Below are 25741 nucleotides of genomic sequence, written 5' to 3'. Positions count from 1 at the left end.
GTTACGGTTTTACGGAGAATCAGGCGCAGTGACACAGTGGCTACGGTGCTTGCGCAAGGTCGCGGTTTCGTTTCACGACCGCGGCAGCAATATTTTGATGGAGACGGAATGGAAAAAGGTTCGTGTACGTATATTTACGGGCACGTTTAGGAACTCCAGCTCATCAGAAGGATTCTAGAACCGTCCACTAATGCGGTCGGGCTTTAGGACGTTAAAGCTGATCACTCACTCAATCATTCAAACAATAAATCAATCAATTAATCAATCAAAAACTCCATGAATTGTTAACCGTTCGAAGACCCATGAGCGACATGAGCACCCCTCAAGGATTTAGAACCTTCTCGTACCATACACCATGCAGTTCGAGGTTGCCTCTATCGAGTGGCGGAGCAAACGCCCTCTAAAGTCGTACGAGCAACCTGACGCCCACGTACTGGCAGTTAAAGCGCATCCGGAGTGGAGGTCAACCGTGTGTGCTTAAGAGATTCGGGAAACCATATTTACTCCATGATAAATTTACACCGGTGAAGATTGGAGGAAAAACACCACTAACTGTCTCACCAGGACGTCAATTCGCACCTACTGCATAATTCCGCCAACGAAGCAAGGCCCCCATTAGTAAGCCCATTCGCGTACACTGGTGATGAATCTAGCAGTATTTTTTGCTCCGTTTAAAGCGTATAGCGACAACAACGTATTGTGTATTCGAAGCACATTGTGACAAGAGACAACGTGCCTGCTTCTGCTGCTCATGGTAGTACGTTCGCACCGGCATAACAGTCATTTTCTCTGTCACTCCGGTTAATATGTGGTACGCACGAAATATGGCATGCCGAATACAGACCAAAGGCTATCCGTATAAACATGCTACTCTGCATATGCAGCTAGCGCAGTAAAATCCATATCGTGGCCTTAGTACGCCTTCAGACAAAGATGCATTTGACCCCCTGAATAGATCAATGGCACCAGCTGCTTAATAGGCCACTGGTACCAGCTGAGAGTAAGCCTGATAGACTAAACTCAGTCGAAATATTCTGCTGGGAGATTGACTGGGAACTCTTAACAACCAAGGAGTGCTGAGTCGTCTAGGCAGTGGCTGAGAGCAAACTGTCCAAGCGCAAAGGCCCAATTCAACAAGTCGGAAGCACACACACACAGCTAAGGACAGCCACACCACTTGGGGTTGTGTTGTCGCCCGTGCTTTTCGAACACTTGTTGCTCGAACATGCTGGGCACCAGCGGCTGACCGCGACGAGAACTTAAACGCCTGCTGACCCTGTCAGTTTTTATCGCTGAGTAGCAATCCACCCTGACGAGTGTCCCTCATACCCCACGATTAAAATTTCCTTCTTTGGTGATAACTCGAGGACAGACCCGGAATTCTTGTGCACAAATGGTCGGCGCCTCAAACAAGGTTTCTCAGTGAGGGACAATTGCTCCCTAATATTTATTCAGAACTTATACTGGTGCAAGTGTTGCTGTTTAGCATTTCTCGCAAGTGTTTCGCTGATGGCCGGAGAACGGGCAAATTCCAACCCTCATTTTAATCTAAACTGTTTTTCGTATCAATAAATTATCCTCAATCGATCGGCTTTATCCGAGCGGATGAGGTACAATGATTCGTCTCGCGATGTGCCCGCAGAAGGGGATCGTAAACAGCACTTTTTTACGACCGCATTAATCTGCACAACTTAGCTCGTTGTTTGCTCGGAACGACTGCGTGTAGCGGTTAGAGATTCCTAGAGACTTGCGCAGCTTCCGCCGATAAAGATGCCCCCTTGTCTATCGTCGCTTTAAGTATCCCGTATTTGCAGTACGTAAACAAAAATTACCGAGCATTTGAATGAACCGCGATAGCATTGCGAAGGTCGTAATTACAGAATACCCAAAGTTACATATATATATATATATATATATATATATATATATATATATATATATATATATATATATATATATATATATATATATATATATATATATATATATATATATATATATATATATTTGTGTTTGTGTATACAATGAATGGTATTACCTTAGCTCGCTCTCGCTTCGAAATGCACAAGCGAATCGCGGTGTAAACGCTCTCTAGCGCATCGCTTTTCTCTGCAGCTTAGAATTACAAAGTTATGTAAAGGATCGAAAAGACAGCGGGCGAAGGCCAACGGGGAGGGCGAGGAGGAGGTAGAAGTCGCTAGAAAGTAAAATAGAGTTTATACCATCTGAATGCAGTTTCCTACAAAACATAATACTGGATTCAGTTGTTGTTTTTTCTCTCTCCACAACGTCGCAACGGCGTGGAATTTCGGCCTCCGTAGCTGTGACCTTTTGGCACTGAGTGCAGCTAGTGGCGAGCGTGTGTACAAACAAGAAACGAAAGCATCCAAGACAGACGCCCACTTTTCTTATTTCGCGTGTCACCCTCACGGCCTCACCACGGAGATGGGCCGCTATGTGGCGAGAGGGTAGGCTGCGCATTGTCTAACCGGGAGCGCTCTCTCCCGGCCCGACATCGGTCGCGTGCCACAGTCGTCCCAGATCAACAGGAAAGCACACACCTTTTAACTCCTGTCCGCACTGCTGCTACATGGGAGTGGCAGATGGGAGACGACGCGCGTAATACGCTATCGCCCACACAGCTGCAGCCTCAGTAAGTATATAGCTCGCTAAGCAACGAACCCAGAGTGTCTCTGCGGTCTCCAGGGAACGCGCGGAATCTGGGCCAACGGGGAAGTCAGCGGCCACCGCGGCAAGCGACAACGCCTCGCTCACCTACCTAACCCTCGCGCCCCCCTTCAGAAACCTCTGTGAGCCTCGCACGTAACGAGGCAACGCTTTCTGAGCAAACCAGGCACGCGACGAGAGACTCGAGCCTATTGTGAAAACCGCGCATCTGTAACTTACTGAGTTGCGAAAATAAAAGCAAGAAAAAAGCCAAATATATGCGTCGAGAGGCACTGCTCGCCTCACTTGTAAAGAGACAACAAGGTACGGTCAAAAGGAACTAGCAACAGCGTCGAGAACAAAAACGCAGTGGCTGTGCTAAATTCAGTCTCCTTACTTTCAAAGCAACCAACTCTTAGCAGAGAGAGGAACTGAAATACATGACTGCTACGATGGACGGCAGAGACATAACGAGTAGGACGGCAAGTATTTCTATTGAGCACGTAGCATGTGACGCAATTATGCGACATTGTCAAAGATGAGGTGTGCAAATCGCGCAGTAGAGGCCCAAGTCTGTAGAACGGTTTAGTTAGGTCAAGCATTTAGAAGCGCACGGCGGCAAAATGAAGAAAACTCTCACCAACTCCCCCACAAAGTACATATTTAACTTATGTTTTACCTAGACGCAAGCGTCGCAATGACAGGGACCCTCTCGGGCTCGTAGACTCACTCAGACTCTCTAAACGCAGACTCAGGCAGACTCACTTGGTCTCACGGAATATATGCACGAAATCACCGACTGACTCCCACGCACGAAATTAGGCGCTCAGACCCACGAGTTTCAGGCCCACATGAGTATTGTTCTTATTTAGAGTCAGATCTATGTGTAATGGCGCCACAGTACAGAACGGCGGTTTCCATTGTTCTGCAAAAGGCGTGTGGGTGTGTATGTGTGCGCGGCCGTATATGTTCTGGAATCCATTCTTGTGAACTGGCTTTCTGCTCTTCATATGTACATGTCTACGTAAATATTCTTTACATCCATTCGTTCTGGAATGTTCTTCCTCCTTTCTGCTATTTCCTTCTTCCTTACTCTTTTTTTTTCACCTGTCCTTTCCAAAAGCGGGTTCTTTTGTTCTCCCGAATCTATTTTACTGCGGTAGCAGTAGTTAGTGCTAGAAACTGGGTTTTTTGCCTTGTGCGTCCGTCTGTCAATTCCGCTACGCTGGCGACGATCGTTGTTGCCAGCGACGTCATTTTGTCATCATCAAGCGACCTCGGAGCCTCCAGCTTCACTACAATTTGATGGTGAAGAAAAAAGAAAACGTCTGCGCACGTGTTTCGTATAGCAGGCCAGAACAATTAATGCTGTATTGGACAAGAATGACATCATCTGCATCGAGTGAAAACTGTTCTCGACAAGACGGCAGCGTGTCGGCGTGGAATTCTTCGCCGTCATGCTAATGAAAACAGCGTCGATGGCACAAAATAGGCATACATACATAAAGATTATTATTATGATGATTATGAGCCTCAAACATGGCACGTGTCCAGTAAGGAGGATGCGCCAGGAATCAGGAGGCTGGCGGAAAACATCGTCGAAAACATCGATGGCGTCACTGCCTACAACATCAGAACGGCAATGTGACATAGATTGTTACATAGTAGCGCGCAGAATTCAGAGCTGCGAAGTGCCCGATATAGCAGGGCAACAAACGCACAGAAAAAACAAATTTTTCTCGAATTTTGTAGCGGCAATTTGATCGCGAAATGAGTTGTAGAAGAACGTTTGCCCTCGGAGATAATTTCCTGCTGGGACTTTTAAAACAACCCATCATGCTTAAAACAGCAACTCCCATCTTCACCGGCAGCTTAAGCATTGACTTATACGAACGCCGAATTTCGAAAATGACGTAAGGAAATTTCAAATGCGATGTCAAATTGAACGCCACCCTCCTGAGGAGTCGGGCATATTGGTGATTTGACGTTGTCCTGCTTAATTATGGAAAGAGAGAATGTGACTGTTTTGAACGACTTCTCGAAGCTAATCGCAATGACCAAAGCGTGACCTTACCATGATGACGCACGAAAGAAGCAAAAATAGACACGATGCAGTAAGACTGCGTGGAACACGTATTTTCAAACAATAAAAAGTCGAACTGCCTCGCAAGTGAGTTACAATCATTTGGCCTAAGAGATGGTAAACATGGGTGCCATAAAGCTACACATTTCAATTAGATAAATATATAGTTTACTTGCGGAAAATGTGAAAGGGCTAGTGTCTTTACGTGTCTTAAGCTTTACAAAATGATTCGCTAACCATGCGGATCGTAAGCTGTGTACATCACAAAGGGAAAAAAGCCTCAAATTGTTTATCTAAGCAACATTCGGTCCTATTTGTCTGATATATCATATGGATGGAAACAACTTTATTGTAAATCGGCAGAGTTTAACGACCCAAGCTCAGCTCTCCCATGAGGGAACTTCGAGGCCTTCCCTACTCCCCCCTTTCTCACTTTCCAACCAACAGCACTATAACGACTGCCTTCTTGGCCATCCTCCCGCATGAGCAGTCACTGTTACTTCAGGAAAATTATGCAAGCAGTAAAAACACTGCGTTCTTTAGTGTGAGAGATTGCTGCTGTCCCTGCAAATGATTTCAGGTTCGAAAGAATCGAACTCTGCTGCATTTTTTCCTCTACTTCTCTTCTTTTTGTGTTTAGATTTCCGCTGCTAAGAATATTGAATTTCTTGCTTCCTCAGTCATAAATACCCGGCGGCATACACCGTTATTTGACGTCTACGTCTACCTTTCGGTCACGTCAAGCTGCCCATACGGACCGCATTACACAACTGACATGGTACCATGCCGTGCCCTTCCTTAAAATAAAATATAGCAGGCACACATATGCGTGTTGCACGTTTGGCGCGTGTTACTTAAGAATGACATATAGCGTTATTTGTAGCGCTAAATATTTATTTGACATCTACATGCCTCAATATGTCCGTTACCGTAACGTTTTCCTATTTATTTATTTATTTATTTATTTATTTATTTATTTATTTGGTACCTACTTCGCCATTCAGGCATTAGAGCAGGGAGGGTACAACTCATATAAACAAACACTCAAAATTACATCCTTAAAGCATGGAAGAAATCATCATTTGAACAAATACAGACAGTGTCAGGTGGTATAGAGTATTGCAATCTCTTATAGTACGAACAACAAAGAAATAGTAGCGGAAAGCGTCACTTTTAAAAGGAATTTTTATTTTGTGATCTCGCTTTTTTGGAACATATGTGGGCGGCGGAAAATACAATTCCCTGGTTATTCCCGTTTTAGAGTAGTATAAGTTATGAAGAAATCTTAATCTGATATTTCGACGACGGTAGTCAAGAAGATGCCAATTTAATTATTTTTTTGCTTTCTGTCATGCTAAGTATCCTGTCATAATTGCCAAGGACAAACCGAACTGACCTGTTCTGCTCTTTTTCTAATTTATCTACAAGTTCTGTAGTATATGGATCCCAGCAAACACACGCATACTCCGGTGTACTGCGGAAATGTGTGAAATACAGCTCCTCCCTAAGTTTCTGTGGCAGCTTAGACAGCTTTGTTCCTAACATGAGTAACATGTCTGTTTCACCTTAGATCAGCACAAAAAAAGTACACCTAAATATTTATATTCAGTCACTTGTTCAAGAGCAGCATTATTTATAGTGTAATGGTTGCTGTCGTATGAGCGCTTCCTGGTAAAGGTGACGTGGACGCTCTTTTTCACATTCAGCGACATTTTTCATTGTTCACACCATGTGGCAATCGAATCCAAATCACGTTGTAGTGCTTGTTGGTCAGATTCGCTGTTGATGACCCTATATACTATACAGTCATCTGCAAACATTCTAAATGATGATGTAATGCCCAAAGTGATGTGATTAATGAACAACAAAAATAAAAGTGGACCTAAAGCTGATCTCTTCGGTGCACCAGAAGTCACAGGAACATATTCAGAGGAAGTCCGTTGAGAGCCACAGACATCTGTTTTGAGCGAAGATACTCAGCAATACATGCGATAACTTTGTCATCCAATTTGTAACGTCGACGTTTGGCGATCAGTAGACTATGCGTAACGATGTCAAGAGCTTTTCTGAAATCCAGAAATATGCAGCCAACAATTCTTTTCTTGTCGACTGTTCAGACTAGCTTATGAGGGAATGAAACCAATCGTGTTGTACACGAAAAACCCTGCCGAAACCCATGCTGACTAGGATGAAGAAGTTTATTGTTATCAAGATGAGACAGGATGTAGCTACAAATCACATGTTCCATAACCTTACATACAATGCTAGTTAAGGATACCTGTCTGTAATTCTCAACTCTGTCCCTCTGTCTACTCTTATGAATTGCACCACTCACGCTAGTTTCCAATCACCAGGAACGCCAGGAATCACCAGTAAACACCAGAAATCCTACGTTCGAAGTAAACTGCAGCACTTATGCGAGCTATATAGATAACGTCAAAAGTGTCAAGAGCTATGTCAACAGGTAGGCGTGGAAACATCATTCTTTTGAATAGATACAAGCCTAAAGTAAGTGGTCTGTACGATTACCCATTTCCTTGTCTATGGAATGAGTAAATTACTTACAGTCACAGTCAGCTACAAGTAATAGTACACTGACATTTTATTGAGTTATCTTACAATATCTACTCCCCCACCAATGTAAATTATTTGCAATAGTACTAACAGCAGAAAACAGAACAGTTGTCAGGATTCGGGAGCTTGCCAACGCTATAATCGTTCTGTTTACAAACATACAAGCCTCCAGCAGCAAGAAAAAGAAAGTGAGCATTAAAGCAAAAATGTGACCATGAACAACAGTGCCCTTTACTATGCATTCCGCCAGCTAGAGCTGCATTTATGGCCGTGTCGCATAAACACCGTGTAATGAGCCAAGTTCTTGGCCCTTAGATGGCAAGGTTGACTGAGCCGCTAAACGAGATGCTGTAGTCCTTGAAAGTTAACATGTAGTGCATTCCAATAAAAACTACGGCGTTATGCGCGGCTCCCGGCGTCGACTATAGCTAACGCGGCGAGGGCACGAGGGCCAGGTTTTAATTTTACGCTACGTTTATAAATTTACTTTTTGCAGTCATAGTTTGCGACGATACATTACGTTCTTTTTTTTCTTTTTTTCCTTTTCCTTTTTTTCGCCTTTCGTCCCTCGTTGGGATGACGCCGCATCGCCGTTATCACTATGATTACCTGCAGCGCGCAACGCTTAATGAGAAAAATGGAATGGCAAACAAAATGAGTCGCTCCAGAATACAGGATCTGCATATTTAAAAGAGCTCCCAGAGTGCGCCAGCATTAGTAGCACTTGAGTTGCTCGCGATGTTTTGGGTTATCTAATATACTTCATCAGTGCGTCTGTATACATCATGCAGATTTCGTTTGTGCACTTTAACGTACCAGTATATCAGGATTAGCTTGTATAATAGGTGCGCGTGCATAGAGTACACCATGGTAACGGTAACTTTGCGAGCCCCGATTTCTTCTGCTACATAATTTCGCTGATTCAAAGTAATTTCAAAGTAATTTTTTTTTTTCAAAGTGGCACCTGCTGTGCCACTGTCCACGATACACCCCTGAGAGACAAGAACTTGCCAAAGCTTTTCAAAAACTGGACAATCGGCCGCTTTCTGTGCAGGTGCTGCTGGAACACCGCCCCCATCGCCCGTCGGCCCAAAAAGCGGTGAAGGCACTTTTATGCTTCTTAAGGACGACGGGCTTGTGCGACCATTTGTGACTCTATTTGCAATTTCTGTAAGGCCACACACGTCAGCGAACTCACTGCAATTTCCTTCTTTCCTTCTCTCCACTCTCTCCCTGTTATCTTTGTGTTCCCCCTTTCCCGTTCCCCCGGTGTAGGGTAGCCAACCGGACGTGATTCTGGTTAACCTCCCTACCTTATTCTTATCTCTTTCCCTCCCCCCAAAGTAATTTCCAACGACAAACAAATATCTAGACATTCCTGTCGAAATCAACGGCTAACGAAGCTAAGCGTTACAATGCTACGAAATAATTAATTTGTGATAACAGAGCGTGCGCGTGAAGTCCTCTACTCGGGAATGAGAATGTTTCGCCATAATTCCAATGCCTGTTACTATGAGGGAGGCCACGCTGTATCTTTCTTTCTTTTCTGTTCTTCTCCATCTTTTCTTCTCGACCCTCTGCACCTTGTTGACGCAAGAAACGCCCATCGCCTACCGCAGAAATTCACCGCAGTAAATGCTTTCTTTATCGTTACGCTATAACAATCCACGTGGCAATCTGTGGGATATTGAACATATGCATAAATAGAAACAAATTGCACTTCGAGACCGACTTGCATGAGTTTCTCGGAACACAAGTTGCTCTTCTTGATATACTCGTCAAAACTGTCCCATCTAGGCACCCCGGAGACGCTAATAAATTTCCCCGGAGATTTAAACAGCCTGCGACGAAGAGAGGCGGTTTGCCCACGCAGAGGACGCCGTCTTCAGTGAACCACGCCAGCCAAGCGGTGCATACGAGTCTCGAGGCACGATACGATTAAAAAAGAAAGAAAGAAAAGGGAGAGAAATGAACGCTTTTATCGCTCTTCAGAGATGTCAGCATACGCAGCAAGACACCGGGAGCGGCTGTCGTCATGCCGACCGGTTTTATATTGTAGAGCGCAAGCTTGAATACGAACGAGCCCCACTTCGCGAGGTTAACCGTCTACTGTTGCCGGCTTCAAAGAGCGACGCTGACAACGCGGTGCGACTCTCTCGACACAGTGACGCTTTCAAGCGCAGGGAGCGGTGGTCCGCGGTGGTCTGCAAAACGAGGCGAGCGGGCACGATTCTCGGAGGTGTAAGCGAGCTCGCCTTGCGAGGATGTTGCAACCCAAAATCGTCCAAGCAGTCGTATCGCGAGCAAAACCCGTTCTCCCGACTCGGCGCCGAAAGAAGAAAAATAATGAAAGTATGAGCGTCACCGTTGCAGCCCGGCCGCCCTGTCTTTTTTTTCCATCCCTTCTTAGAGAGTTACGGCGGAGGTAAGCATGCTGTCGAGTGCAGGTAACGGGACCCCACACAGTTAAAATATAAAGTACTTCATAAAGTGAGATTGAATAGAACAAGCGTTTCCCACATGGCAACTTACTCATGCATGGCACGCTACAAGGGTAACTAAACAGGGATCCTCGCGGCAAGAAATGAGTACATAGTTTCTGGGTTGGGATTGTGCAATTTTTGTAGTTTCCACATTTACCGCATCGAAATCAGTTCTAGACACGTGGCATGAAGTTTTTAATGGTCCTGCGTTACCAGCCCTTTAGTGTCGGCACAGCGCTTGCGAATAGAATACCAAAGGACGATCTTGCCTCTTTTCATAGAATCATTCATTAAAATTTGAAACTTAAGATGTGGCGAGTACTGCAGTTCGTTAGACTATTACAGAAACATATGCGATGAATACATTTACATATATGCTGCATGTTCGCTCGCAGCAATAGTGAAAAGGTCGAGCACATTTACAGCGAAGCTGTATATGGCTAGGGTTCCATGCATTTTGGTACTCCATGAACAAAAGCTGTCATCATCAATGGCTCATAGCCTCGTAAGACAGAGGCTACAAGCATTCGGCAAAGCGAAGCGAACAGTGCTTAAATTCTGTCTAATCACGCATACAATATAGAGAACAGCATGTCGAAAACTGTCATTATCAATGGCTCATAACCCCTTGGGCAATGGCTCATACACCCGTAAGCAAGAAATAAAAGCAATGATTTACACTGCTATAAGGTTCAAGTCTGCTCATTTTGTGTGAATTTGCTGCGATGACACTGCCCCTGTTGCCGGCGTCGGCGATTTCAATGCAGGTGTGTTGGTATCGAAAAGGGAGCGGTTTACGCGTTCCATGTTGCACACATATCCCTTGCGATGCCACACCAATCCGGCCCAACCGACCACCAAGCGGCGTACGTACGTCGATTTGACATTATCAAAGAATGTGATTGCAGTGATGATGACCACTGATCATTATAAATTAGTTCGTACCTTTGTTCAAAATTGTGTCACCTCCATATCGTGTGCTAAGCAGCTTCGCTGGTCAACCACCTTCACAGAATGGAATGGCTCATGAATTTGTCGTTCCGACAGTATTCATTTCTGACTGTACTCACGTTATGCATCTTTTATATTCGGTGCACTTGACAAATACATTGCCATAAGCCGCAGCTGCTCAAACTGGTGTGTGCAACGCATGCCATACGGTCCACGAAAGTGCCCACTACGATATGTGCATTCCTTTTAGAATACTGTCGCGCTCAGCAAGGCCTAAAACGCACCGTCAGCAATTGGAACACATACTGTGTTCAGAAGAACTCACAGAAAAAAACACTGAAGTATGCGGAATCCTAAATAGGGAAATACTTCGGGGAAGCAGCACGCGCGCACTCGGCTCGAAAGTCAGGGTTAACCCCGGCTACCTCCTTAAGTGAGCGCAGTGTATGTTCTTCGTAAGAACGACACAAACGTTCGTGAACTTTCCCACAAACTCGTAACGCACACGCCCACCGACGGCGCACTGACTCGCGACGTCCAAGAACGTCTTGCAAACGCACACGTGTGATAACACAAGGGCGCCACGCTTGCCTTTCACCACTGTAGACATTCTCGCAGCACGCAGACACCTTCGCGTTTAAGGTTCTCTCACGACATAAACTAAAAGAGAGAGAAAGAGAGAGAGAGAGAGCAGTAAGGAAGATCCGCGCACTCCTTGCCATCTCACTCGACGCACGACCATTTTTACCAGGAATCTTGAAGTTGGCGCTATAGTATCGATATACCGCCACCCTTCGACATGTGTGGTGCAGTACAGTGGCGTTCCACGTACCCATTTCCCGAAAAGCCTTCCTGACGCACATCGGCGCGGAGCTACATTGAACGGCGATGAGTTTTGTGCCGCAGACTTCGGCACTGGCTTCTCGGAACTGGTGCTATAGCTACGGGTAAAAATATATGACTCAAGCATAGCGCCGCTTCAATCCTGCAATCTTAAACGTGCGCTAAAGCTGCTAAGATTATTAACGCTAAGTAGCAAGATGATTATCCGATTTTTTTGTTGTTGCTTTTGTTGTCGTTGTTGTCGGGTGCGATATTTTTTTTTTTTCACTAGACATCTTAGGTATGTACTTCTATCACACGTTTCGCAACACAAGGCGCTGCTGGAAAGAATTCGCGTCTTTGTTTCCGCTGCACTGTCCGAATAAACTTTTGGTCGTCGTTCTTAAAACAGCCGGTACTACCTGTGGACCCTGCATGTGTACTGGGACATAGAGTACCGCTCAAGCAAAAGGAGTACAGGCGAGAAACGCATTCCCCAAATTACAGAGTTCGTTTCTAACGATGACGCCGGCGTGTCTACGGAAAGGAGATTCGCTCATTGCCATGTATAGGTTCCAGCGTGCAAGAATCTCTGCTTTCCACCGCTTTCTCAGGTTCGGAGAACGCCGCATTTCTTAAACACTCCAACGATCAAAGCTAGCGCTACGCGGTAGGTTGGGCAACAGAGACGAAAAAAAAAAGAAAGTGTGTGCGGTACAGCGAAGGACTTCTGCTCGCTGCGCGGGAGCCGTCGCAAACAAAGCGAATGCAGAACTGGTGCACCCGGCGTAATTCGCAGCGCAAACTGTTCTCTCTCCGAACTAGCCGCCGACACACTGGCAGCAAAACGTTCAAAGGTTGCGGGCCGAAAGCGCGCGCGCGCCCGGCCCTATTTCGGGAAGTGCCGATGCCACGACCGCTGTTATTTGCGAAAGAAATCTCGTCTTTGCCGCGCTCGCGTGCGCCATCCGCTGATGGAAAAGAGGCGAGTGGCATCGTCTTTGCGACGAACACGCTGTTAAGGCTCTCCGCTATTCCGTCTGCTAATGGTCTAATTGCCTTAGAAGCAAGCGCATCCGACCTTTTGACTCGTTTGCTTCTGTTTACTTCCATTTCTCTCTCTCTCTCTCTCTGTCACCGCAGTTCTTCAGTTTCATAAGTGCTCCACAAAGACTGCTTAGAGCGCTACACTTTCCGTGTAGCGAGCCTTCGTCAGTGTGTCGCACTTATCCCCGCCAGTGTTTGTTATTTCAATTGTCGCGCGCGCTCTCCGACCGGGCGAGAGAGTCAGCGCACTTCGACGCGAGAGCGTCGCGTTGCGCCATTTTGTCCCTACAGCCACGCGAGAAAAAAGCTGCTCGTGTTCCAGTGTAAAGCCGCCCTTACGAGGGAAAAGGAACGTTTCTGGTCGGCACGCTATTTCATTACGCCATGCCTTCGGCTCGGGGGCAAAGCGATTGCAACAGCCGCGCTCGGTATCAGTTACGTGAGCGTCGCGGAGGTTCTTGTTCCGCAGTGACGTCATTCGGCGGCAGCGTTCAGTTCAAACAACGTCGGCGCGCCAATCATAGAAGCAGACTCTCACTTGTACTGGCGCAATGCGCCGGTGCATTACACTGTACTTGAAGATCGATACCGCCTATATTTGCAGTATACGCTTCACCGGGCGGCAGCGGTCCGAAGGCGGCCGATGGTTGAGGGGGATGGCGTTGGGAATATACAGTGAAGGAAGTTCTTTGCAACGCTGCGTTATCCGACCAAATAAATGGGCACGGTTCCCCTTATATGTTGCGTATGTTACTGTGTATTTCTGCAAGGAAACTGAAGACGAACTCGGCCTTCGCTCAGAGGACAGATAATTCAAATTCAAGTTTATTCGAAGAAAATACGTAACAAATACAGACACGAACATGCAGAGGGTAATTCACCGTCCGCGAGAGAGATCTTCTGCGCAAGTAAAACTGACCGAAGGAAAGACGATGCGAAAAACATAGACACGGAATTTAACGAGGTAAGTGAGCAGAAAGTGAAACCAAGGTCGAGTTACTAGACATAAACACTTCCGATGTTCCTTTCAGCAATTCCAAAGCAGCTGTTGCTTTTAAATTTACACCTAAGGCGATTCTCAAAGAAACAACAACAACAAAAGGCGAGTTAATGTGCAGTAATTCACGTTATTTCTGAGCAGAAGCAAGTTGTGATGGGAGGCAGAACGAGTGTACAGGGTGTCCCACATAACTTGAGCCAAGATTATAAGAATGAAAGGCGCGTCGGAAGTGAATTGAACCGAAGGAATACTATTTGTACTGGCCTATAGTAACTCAGGCAGTTTTCTTGTTTTCCTCATAACTTATTCATTATTTAATTAATTCTTTAATTATTGGCTCAGGAGTCAAAGTATGATACGCAGATCTGTAGAGCACATTAAGAAACCACCGATCCAGTGTCCTCTACGATACGTCTCACGTAGTCTTTTTCTTTTTCCGGGTTGCAAAGAAATCCTGGGAAATATGAAAAACGCCGCGTGATGAAGCGCTTGCGCTGTGGTATCGTGCTACTCTCAAGCGTGCCTTCGGCGAACAAGGTCGGCTGCATCGAGACTGGCGACGAGGAAGCGGCAGGGCGTTCTTTATCTCATCGGCAGCGCTCGGCCAGCAGCATGCATTTGCACCGTAATCCGACGGGAGCCGCCGGCCCAACTGCCTACAACCATCATAACGCCCTGCCGCTTCACCGTCGCCATTACGATGCAGCAGACCTTGTTCACCGAACGCACGCTTGAGAGCAGCACGATACCACTGCGCAAGCGCTCCATCACGCGGCGTTTTTCATATTTCCCGGGCTTTCTTTGCAAGCCGGAAAAAAAAAGGACTACCCGAGACATATCGTACAGGAAACAACTGGATCGGTAGTTTCTGAATGTGCTGTACAGATCTGCGTATCATACTTGTGGTCTTCAGCCAATATTTAAAGAAACATGCGTAAATAAACTTACTTAATAAATGAGTTATCGGGAAAACAACAGATGGCCTGTTACTATAGGCCAGTGCGAATAGTATGCGTTCGGTTCAATTCACTTCCGGCGCGCCTTTCATGTTCAATTTATTGGTCCAAGTTGCGTAGGACACCCTGGGGCGCTATAACGTAAAACTATTCCAAACTTTTCTATTCCAATTCTGTAATCAGCCCACCGCGCTTGGTCAAAAACTTTTTCGGACCACGCCCACACCACCTGTCTGTCACGCGACGTCATGAAAACAGCAATAGCTCCCCATTTGATATGACGTGTACACACACTGATTATGCATAACTTGAAGAATGAAACAAAAATAGTTATTTCTGATTCGACGCCTTTTCGCCATTAGCCCTCGGCTATTGGTCAAAAGTTTTCGGGCTGCGCCCACTTCACCTGCCTCTCACGCGACGTCACAAACCTCAAAAAATTACCGCGTCAGAGTGACGTGTACGCGTTTTAATATGCCGAACAAAACTGAATTTTCTTCTGAATAGCCACAGGCTGCCCCGTTCCGAAAGGATTAAAGATGGCTGCCGCCCATCGCTCCGGCACTCGCTACTCGACCCTGCCTGAGAGCATGGGTTTATTAACGTGTAATAAACGTTTTTTCGTGGCCGTGTAATGTTTTCGAGAACTTTCGGCACGTTTACCCCTTAATTCTGCCAACTCTTCTTTGCTGAGGGTCCGTTTTAGCGTCATTCTTAAGCTTCCGTTGCATGCCGCCGCGATTGTCGACGAGCCACCGCAAGCTAAGTAAGAGAAAGCGAACCAATCGCAGACGGCGGTACGACCCTCTTCATCCGGTTATGGATATTCAGTGCAGTGGCTCAGCCCCATTGAATCCCTCTCCACTTGAGCATGCTCCTCGCCTCTTGTGAGCCAATTAGACAAGACAGGCCGCTCAGTGCAGGCAATGTTATTCGTTTTTCAAGCAAACATAAGTGACGTACTATAATCGAGTGGGGCATCGAGTGGAACCCTGTGGGTGACCGCCCGACGCTTGCGTCGGTGGTTACGCAAATTTGACGTCAGGAGATTGGAATACAAACACATTGGAATAGTTTTACGTTATAGCGCCCCTGCATACCTTTGTACTGTTATATATATATATATATATATATTTACTGCATGAAGTCAAAACTTTATGAACATTGGCGCGCAGCAGCGCACCTTTAGAGCAGCGGAAGTTTGCCATGACGCTTGTGTATTCAGCCCGCGCGTCCCTGTGTAGGCTGGCCGTAGGCACGCAGTCAATGTCGCGCACTTCTATAACCAAGTCTGTCCCGCCCACTTTTGACTCACTCCCTTCAAGTACCCGTTCCCTCCTTCGTTTCTCTCCAGATGGTAATCACCGCGTGCACAGAGCTCGCACCAGTTTGCATTGAATAAGGCATATTTCACGCAACCGTCTAACCAAGCCTGTGGGCCCTTACGAAATACATTGTTTCATCGAAAAAAGAAAATATCGAAACAAATTGTATTGTTTGCTTATGAAACTAATAAAGCATTATCAGGATCATGAGCAGTGGCCGAGGTGGTGCGGTACTGCAGGGCGCTACACATCTGTGAGGCACGCCTGCGCCTACTCTGAGCATGTCATATTGTTTCCTCAGTAGAGATCTATGCGAGCAATGTCCTGACGCAACTCATCAAGTTTTGACGACTTGTTCTTTTGTTTGTTTGTTTGTTTGTTTGTTTTTGTTTGTTTTTTTGACGTGTATGTAGGAGAACTTGACAATACCGTGATGCCAGCTACTCCTTATCGCTTAACCAAACAATTCATGTCAGAGATAATAAGCAGGTTTGTTTGTTTATAAATGAAATTAAAGTTAACAGGTCTGCTGTGGAACAATATACGCTGGGAAGAAAGAAACGCCATTCAGGCATATAGCTGAATGCGATGCGAATTCGTGCTCTTCATTCTCGCATGGTCGCGTCTTCGTCGAACTGTCGGACCATGAATGTAGAAATTATTTCTTTACCAATATAATGTAGGAGCAAAAATAGGCGAGGAGGATAGCACACCACAGGTGCAAATACGAAATTTCCTTCCAATCATATTTATGTATTGCGCCAAAAAGAAAAACAGGTGCAATTGGCTGTGGTTGTCCTTGCCAGTTTTCGTCCTTTGACTTCGTATTGACGTTGAATGTGCAATGACTTCCTCTGTAAAGGGGCTCAAGAATAAAAAAACAAGAACGGTGTAGCCGATAGACTACTTAAGATATAGTGGAGGAACGAGAGTTGCGAAGGCCATAAAAGCATAGGGCGGATACCGGTGCTCTACTATAGTTACAGAATAAGTGCCAAGAGAAGAAAAGTACAGCCGAGGAACGGCAGAAAATTTGGTAGTGTGATGAAAATAGCAACTTTGCAAGCATAGGCTGGAGTCATTTGACTAAATCCAGGGGTAAGCGTAGATCGCTTTCGTTCTGCAATTGATATAAATTAGAATGATGATCACGACAATGAAATGTATGTGACAGCGAGAGGGAGAAAAAGAGAGGTGTCCGATTCTACTCTGCTTTGCACGCAACCTCAATGCGCCAAGACAGGGCATCAGTTCTGGGAAGACGGGCTAAGCCTTAAGTGAGGTGCATCCGCCATTACTTCCAAAACGTGTATGAATTTCCACTTTCGGCTGAAAATTCATAGCACTTGCACTCAAGCCAATTGCATGGCACTGTTTACAAGTGCATCGGTGAGTACCCTTACTTAAATCGCCATCACTTGTCATCAGTCACGGCCCCCTATAGCTGCCGGTATACTGAAGACTTTTGCTGCACCACATGGCGCAGTGGATTGCACAGGCCAATAAAGCTGCTTAATTATGGGCGCGATATTCATCGCCCTACGTGTTCTATCGCGTTCTTAATTTTTTCACTGCTCTCACCACGTGCCTCAAGCATATAGGCTTTAAAACGACGCAAGCAAATTCGATGCGACTTAGTTACACCTGAGTAAGAACTGACTTCATTCATTGATTCATTACTTACTTAAAGAATGCGCATATCAAAGTGATGGTAGCGAAAAGCCAGAAACGAAGGCCTGGCATAGACTTCGTATGGAAACATCAATTTTCTTCACAACTGTGCTGCTCCCCAACTAAAAAAAAACATCTAAACTTTGCAAATGGAACTTAATGTATCGTTGAATCGGTAGTGCTTGTTTGCTGTTGACACATAATTGCTACCTCGGATGAGAGCTGTTCAAAGAGTCTGTATTTATTTGACAACATTACCGTCCGGATAGGACCTTCGCATCTAAGGCCAAACTCAACCAAGCCACGGACATGCAAGGTCAAGGTAAGCAATCTTCGTCTCGACCACTAATACTAAAGGCACTTTGGGAAATATGTAATGCAATAAATAGCTCGCAAATCAAATTCCCTCAACAAGGGGAACCTTCACGCGCGCTGCTGTCCCACCGGTGTTGGAACAGTCTGCATTCTTCTCCAAGCTACAAGTTCAATACTCCTATAAAAAGAGCATCACAATACATATTCAGCAACAAACTACGTACGCCCGGCTGACGACACTTCTGCGTGGGACCGTGCTACCACGCACCTTCGACGAGCAGACGAATGGCGCTAATGACATTCGTTTGCGGACCTTTTTAAGCCACAGATAACGGCGTCAAAAACGAATTATGCAGGGTCAACCTTCGTCCATGCGGGTCTTTCTTTTCTTTTTCTGTGTTTCTCAGTTATTCATTTTCTGCATGTTTATTTTTCCTACTGACCTGACAGCCTCCTGAGCGAGCACGAGGATGGAAATGAAAGCTCGACGGGCGACGAAAGGAATAAAAGGAAGTGTTGAACAAAGACCGCCAGTAATTACCTCCTTGCAGACTCGCTCGAGGAGAAAATTGAAACAGTTTTCTTGGCTATGAGACACCCGCTGGGGAAGTAATATCGGGGGGGCTCCTGGAAATTGCCATCCACGCGGGGCCGCGTGGGATACCGCAACGTTCGGAGGGGGCCTTGTATAATGGCCCTCGAGAAGTGCCAAAAAATAGCGGCGCACGCGAGACCTCAGCGCTGCCCCCGCGCAGTTTGCGCTTCGAGCACTTAACAAAGAGACCAGTACCGTCTTCACGAAGAGCGAGAAGCCTCACGGGGTTCGTCTACAGCGGGCGTCTCTCAATATAGGCTATCTGCTCTGCTATTGCGGAAGAATGGGCAGGCCATCATGAGCTAGATTGCCACCTTTATTCTATAAACAGGATTATTTCTTCCTTTCCTGCATTTCCCATTGAATGGCACACTTCCGCCTTGGCTTCTTTATTACTACGTTGGAATCGTTTCTCTTTGCATTCTCTGTGTTTTCCGGTAAAACGCTTAGTACGCTTTCGGCAATTACTAACGTTTTCCGTACTGCATATATTTAAAGACTCTAAACGAATTTCGAGTGGAACCCTTACTCGTCCCTCAGGGATTGTGGAAAGCATGTATAGAGTCACCGGACACAGTAAGGACCCGTTTCTGTAGCGTTTCTCATTTCCTCCATGTCGATCTATTTGATTATTTCATGAAACGTGCACTTAAGCAACATTGGCGCTTGGGATCTTAAAAAAATGACAAGAACGCCGTAAGGTAACTTCCCACTGAATATATAATAAAATGGACGCAAACGTATAATTTAGAAAGAGCGCTATGTGAGTTATCAATATAACCTATTTCGACGCGATGGACAAAAGCAAAAATAAAAAGAACAAGGAAACGTGTTAACATGGCGGGTCTCTTTTTCTACAAATTCGGTGTGATTCATGCGCTTGTCTTCGTTTGCAGTATAAACCTGGCTCGCATTTCGTGGAAAGTCGCACGGTACTATTTGAGTTCATGTACTGTTCGGAACAAGAACACACGGAAATTTGCACGCGTACTTCATCCTCTATTTACTTCCGCGTCCTGTGTTCAGGGTTGCTGGAAAATTAGTATTGTATGTGCTGAAGGCCCCCCTTCCCGAAGTTCTTCAAAAAATTGAATATGCAGTACTGCGCCTGGACTGACTACTTGCGAAGCGCGCTGACCTCTTCAGGCGTAAGTTGTGACGGACATCATTTGGATGGCCTTAGAGATCGGGCGCCTCACCGCGTACACTAAGCCCACCGAAAGTCTCGGAAGACATACAGCCGGCACCTCAAACCCGAACGTGCTGGACTTCAACTAGACTTGCTCTAGATTCGAGGCTTCAGCAGTGGCTCACGGTTGTGCACCCGTATATGCACATTTGCACATAATTATGTGCATATAATAATATATGCACATAATTATGTGCATATAATAATATACGCACATAATATCTGCATATCACTATGCAGACATTATTATCATTCACATCCAAACCGCACCGTGAGAGCACCCCAATATATTAACCAACAGTCTGTCGTTCAAAAAACCTGGTCCGACCAAAGTATATTACGTTAGGCGGATATAAAATTAGGTTTTTTGTTCTTTCTTTCTTTCTTTTTTCACATTTCATCCCTCGTATCAACTGTCCGGAGATTGTGGTTCGCGGAAAGCCCGAAATGTCCCCTGGGCCCTTGTCGAATAGCGTCCTCTGCAAACCGCGTGATTGATGCCGAATGCGAGCGGTCAGAACAAATGGATCCGCGAGCAGCGTTCCAAATCAATTGCTCAGCGCGGAGGAGAAAAATGGCTTTAAAAGCTGCCGCGCTCCTGTTTCTGGCAAACAACCCTGCGGCGTCCGTGATGCCTCGAATTTATTGTCTAAATCTTTCCCTGAGCCGACAGCCCTCGCTTAGGCAAAATATTTTTTTTTTCGGTTTCCTCCATGTTCCGTTCTAGAAACAATGAGTAGTAAAGACGCCGCAGAGCTGCGATTAAGTCTTCCTGAACAGATACGATTGAAAGGAACAGGTGAATTGGCTTGACGCCACGGTCCAAGTAATTGGTGTCTATATCACAACGGAACGCAATAAATGCGCGCTTCGAAGCAGTTGCCGTCATCTTGCGTCATCTGCTATTTAAACGGATTGCCCAACGATTTTCATTCCTGCAAATGTGCGATGACGGCCGCTTTCGATTGACCTACATTGGCCGGAGCAGCAAGATGTGAAACCGTTATCCGACACTCGCGTAATGAGAACATGTTACGCGTTTATTTTTTTATTTTTTTTTAATCTCCGCGGAGTCTGACATCATAGTTGTCCCTCCATCAATCGACAAGTCACGCGTAGCGCCCCTGTTTTCCTCTGCAGGTTTCGCTTCATTTCGGCACATCAGAGAAGAGTGGTAAAACAAAGTGAGGAGAGGTAGGGAGGTCAACCAGACGGGCGCCTAGTTTGCTACCTCACACTGGGGGTAAGGGAAAGGGTAAACAGAAAGAGTAACAGTGGGACAGATCACTGCGCGCACACAGCAGTATTGCAACTGGTCACTGAGGCCGGTATTCCTCAAGAACTGCAGCAGCGCCCGAATAGCTTTCTGCGCCATCGACGGATGTTGCCAGGGACCAAGAATTTTCGTTTCAGAAAATGTTCTGCTAGAATCCGGCCGGCTTTGTGTGGTCTGTAATGATCTGCGCTCGACGCCGTATTGAGGGCAAGTTCACAACAGGTGTCTGACGGTTTCTTCAGAAGCACAGATGTCGCACGTTGGTGTATCGGCCATTTCAAGACGGAAGGAATGCGGTTTTGTAAATGCCACATCGAGCCATAGGCGGTAGAGCAGTGCTTCATCTCCGCGGGAATGGTTAGTTGGCACTTGGAGCAGTAACAAAGGGTCCAGGCGCTCGGAGAGCTCCAGAAAGCTTGCGTTATTGTGCGAGCAAGCAAATGAGGTTCTTTAACAGCGTCAGTTCCTGCCAGCGGAATTGAAATAGTCTGAGTGCCTTGCTTGTCAGAATGGCTTGGCCAGCGCACGCGTGATAGCTAGCCACATATGACATCACATTGTGTTATCCGCACAATACGGCTTCAAACTTGGTATAAAATAAGAGTAGTTTTTTTATAAAGATGTCTGCCGACTTCTTAGTGACAGACATAAAAAGCAAAGAAAAAGCAAAAAATAATGCGCGCCAGTTTACTTGTAAATATAGTTTGAACGATGCGTTTTAAATCTCGGAATGCATATGTTACCGCGGATTGACCCTATAAGAATTTGCTACATACAGAAAAAAAAATGTTGTGGGCCAGGAACCATTGCACGGGAATCGGAGCAATCCGCCAGTCAGCAGAGACTACAGATGAATGTGCGCAAGGATGAACACGTGTCCAATGACGCACCGTAGTATGCGCCCTCCTGAGCGCTCACAGTGACTATACTTCCCCCGTCACGTGATTAATCCCTAAGGATAGGGGTAATAAATGAACAGTGAGAGTGTCGGATGAGGCGAAGACACGCACAGCTGACGCGATGCAGACTTTCAGCTGCCAGTTACGACAACATTCTTAGAAAGCCTCACGCACTTGACTGAGAAAAATCCCCCTGGCGCGTGCCTAAGCACAGACAGATTTCCTCTCGTAATGCCGTTCGGAGCTCACAGGGTTTCTAGGGAAAGCCATCAGCTTAGTTGCGAAAGCACAATTCTATAAAGCGTAGTGTTGTACGTATACTTTCCTCATTCTTCCAATCTCTCTCTCTCTATCTCTCTGTATATATATGTAGTTTAGTTTTGAGGATTCCTCGAGAACCTTGATCGGCCTTCGCATACTTCACTCTACAAGTTTTCAACCAACCTCTTTTCTATCTCTCTCTCCCTCTGAACCGACGAGCAGACATTTCGGTATATTGTAATATCTGCGTTCGTAAAAGTCCTGCTGTTCGAAGTAGACCCTCAGCCCACCAACGGCGCAGGCAGTTTTATTAGGCTAAACAGACAGATGGCGCAATGCAGACGTAAAAAAAGAAACAGATCCAGAAGGCAGCTCCCGCCCGTGCATGCCGACGCAACCACGCCGGTACGAAAACTGCCCGTTGTCGCAAGAGGGGCCGCACATCGGTTTGAAAAGGCCGGTGAAGTCATTAGACGCCTGGCACGAGCCGACCTTTAGAGGGTCGCGCAATATAAGAAGAATGTGGAAAGAAAAAAAAAGAATAAAGTTACAGAATACAGGACTGAACGAAACCCTCCTAACGTCACATCCGCCCCTTGCCCCCCTCCTGTTACCCTCGCGTGCAAGGCAAGAACCGTTATGAAAGTGCGCGTGGTGAATACAACTCAAGAAGCTCGTAGCCAACACCGCCGCGAAAACAGCCGCCGGTGCCGCCACGGCAGTGCGGACAGCGAGGCGCCGGCCGACATCGCCGAAGATGTGCAAAGTACAAACAGGTAGCGCTGGTTCTGGGCAACCTTGGCGCTCTGAACCGGCGATCAAGCATACTCGCCCCAACCTCTCTTTCCTCTTTTATATATATAGCTAAGTTGTAACGGCACCTTTGCCTCGCGGAATCGACAGGAGCTGCCGCTTCAGTCGTTCGTTCAAGGACGCGACGCCGGTTCGTCAAGGCTCGCGGAGGCATCTCGAAGCGAGCTAGCCAGCGACCGGGCGTGACCAGCGTCGGACAGAGCTCGTCAGATTGACCGTTACATCGCGAGAGCGTGCCGGAGTGCCGGAAGGGCTACGGCACCGAGAGAAAACGGCTGACAGACGGCGCTCGGAGAGGCTGCAGTCCGCATTCGCACGAACCATCGCACGCGACTAATGACACTAGGCAGGAAAGGACGCTTAAGCGCACTCCTGTACTAACTGTGCAGATCTATAAGACGCGGCGGTTTGTAGCACGCCGACTCAAGGGAATCTCCCAAGGCGCACCGACTTCCGGAGTCCTTGGTGGCTGCGGCACTCGAGAACACAGATTACGACGCACTGAGAGGCACGGAGTGGTTCTTAAACACTGCATGTAAGAGCAGAGAAGGCACAGCATGATTACGCTGCCCTGCAATAGTTCCAGATTACTGAAGCTTCTTCGAATGTTGAGCGGTTTCTCTTGCTTTGGTGCCCACATCGCATTTTCTTCATCTATTTTGTTAACCACTACATCTTGCCCTATAGCAAGTGCTACACTGCGATGCGCGATGTGGCCGGTGCATGGGACCTTTAGAACGACAATAAGCCTGTGACACAACTATATACATCCTTACACTGTCCTCAAGGCAACGGAAACATCAACGGTCATAATTATGAACTATGAATCTCGTATTATGCCCCGGCGCCCTCGCCCCCCCCCCCTCAAAGTATAACGCAGGATAACGATATATATCTTTGTATTGAAGCTATCTAACAATTTTCATAGAGGAGTGCTTTAAGACGTGCTGTAGACGCGATAGACTGGGGAGAAACTTCACACAAAAAGGCATCAAAATGTTTTGTTCACCTGCGCACTTACAGGCACAAAACCAATGTCGGCACCTTCCGTTGCCAGCAAGTAACAACGGTGTAGTTTTATAAACAGCGAAAGGTGACAGGCGTTAACGTCTCCTATATACCGAACGAAAAAATAAGCCCACTTTGCCGCAGCGCCAACCACTGAACCTTTAATTGCTCCAGGCTTCTTGTTCATCTGTCTCTATTCGTGGAGAAGAACTGGACCACGAAGAAGCGATACGCGTCTTCGCGTTACTTCGGAACTCCCCCTAGAAGCGTCAACGTTAAAATTTTCGCACATTAGGCAACCAACCCGCTAAACGTTCACATTCACAGCTTTGGGACACATAATGGTTATTGTACAGAAAGCAAAAAGAGCGCGGACAAGACTCGGTGCAACGATGGTTTTCCTTTCTGGAAATGACATCATCTCGGAAGCACCTCAAAAGTAGAACGTGCGGAGGCCCCCCCGCAGGGCCAGTCGGGCCAGCCAGCTCGGGAAAAATCCAGACAGTCCCGAACGGAGCCAAAAGCCAAACAAAACAGAGCCGCCGACACAGATTCGAAAACCTCCTCGTCGGGGCGACGCCTCACCCATGCGAGGGAAACAGGTAGGGGGTGGAGGGGTGATCACCATATGGTCCTGAAGCAGCGGACATTTCGTGTCCACGTGCACCCCCAACAAGCCCCGCTTTTCGAGCGAGCGGCGGCCAACACAGAGACCCGTGGCGGTCAACGGCGTAACATCGTTTGCTACTCACCGGTCTGCAAGGTGACGATCAGGGCGAGCAGGGTTATCCAGACATTCATCCTGAAAGTACCCGGAGCACGGCAGCTATCCACCACAAACGCACTGGCGGTCCGAGATGGGACCCCCCTGTTGCCGACTGACTGGCGGCCTGTCCTGCTGGCCGGCCAAACAACGCGCTCTCGCTGGCTACAGGTGGTTCGGCGAGATCGCAGCAGTCGCTTGCGGAGACTCAGAGCATCGCACTCTCCATCCCTTCGTCCTACACCTCTCCTCCTGTCGCGCTCACAGACACACACACGCACGCACGCACACGCAGGGAGAGAGCAATTCACAACGGAAGAAAGTAAAAAAAAATGTAAAACACGCAAAGGCGAGAGTGGAGGCCACACAGCGGCGGAGAAGGTGCGCACAGGTGAGAGACAACCTGACGTCGGCGGCAGCCGTCCAGGAAAGCTGCTCTGCGCGGAACCACTACCACCACCAACCACCACCGACCAGATGACGGCGTCGTTCGCTTTCGCCCGGGCGCGTTGCAAGTTTTCAGCGCTTGCTCCTCGGCTGTGTCTCCCGCACCCCCGTGGGACGACTCTGTGGGCCAGACGGAGCTGGGGGGGGACGGGCGGTGCGCGCATGCGCGACCAAGCGAATGTGACCCATTTCCGTGGGACTGGCAAAAAGAAAGGAGCCCCCCTCCACTCGTCTCGCTCGACCGTTCACTGCACGCCGCCGCGCACCTCACACCGCAGCGGAGGAAAAGAAATTCGGGCGTGCGACTTGCTGGCAAGCGCGGTGGAGAGTTCTCGACACACACGCACGCACACACGTACACGCACCCGCTGGTCGCGGCAAGTAAACGGCCGCCCGATACACGTTCTCTTGCTGTTCCCCGCTGTTCCCAACGCTCGCGCGGATGACACCCTTCACGCGCGGTGCCAGCTGGGCCTCTTTCCATGACCTGCCAGATTCGCGTTCCCGTACACTCGACGGCGTCGATTCTCTTCTCTGCGCGACACGGCGACAAGTTTCGCGAGTTATGCCTGTATGTGAAAGCGCCCTGTGCTCTC

At 47.2% G+C, this 25741-nt stretch overlaps 1 protein-coding gene across 1 annotated transcript in view; it reads right to left on the bottom strand.

The window, feature by feature from the left end:
• LOC135901196 (uncharacterized) overlaps window positions 1-25244 on the bottom strand; it is an 87665-nt gene extending 62421 nt beyond the window's left edge. The window contains exon 1 of the mRNA XM_065430881.2: window positions 24688-25244. Within this exon, the coding sequence (XP_065286953.1) occupies window positions 24688-24736 (49 nt within the window). The 5' untranslated portion in view covers window positions 24737-25244. The remainder of the gene's footprint in view (window positions 1-24687) is intronic.
• Between the last annotated feature and the right edge of the window lie 497 nt (window positions 25245-25741).

Source organism: Dermacentor albipictus, chromosome 4 (assembly GCF_038994185.2).
Source record: "Dermacentor albipictus isolate Rhodes 1998 colony chromosome 4, USDA_Dalb.pri_finalv2, whole genome shotgun sequence".
In the NCBI taxonomy this organism is placed as follows: Eukaryota; Metazoa; Arthropoda; class Arachnida; order Ixodida; family Ixodidae; genus Dermacentor; species Dermacentor albipictus.
The sequence above is the reverse complement of the archived record's forward strand: the minus strand, read 5'-3'. Positions and strand labels throughout refer to the sequence as shown.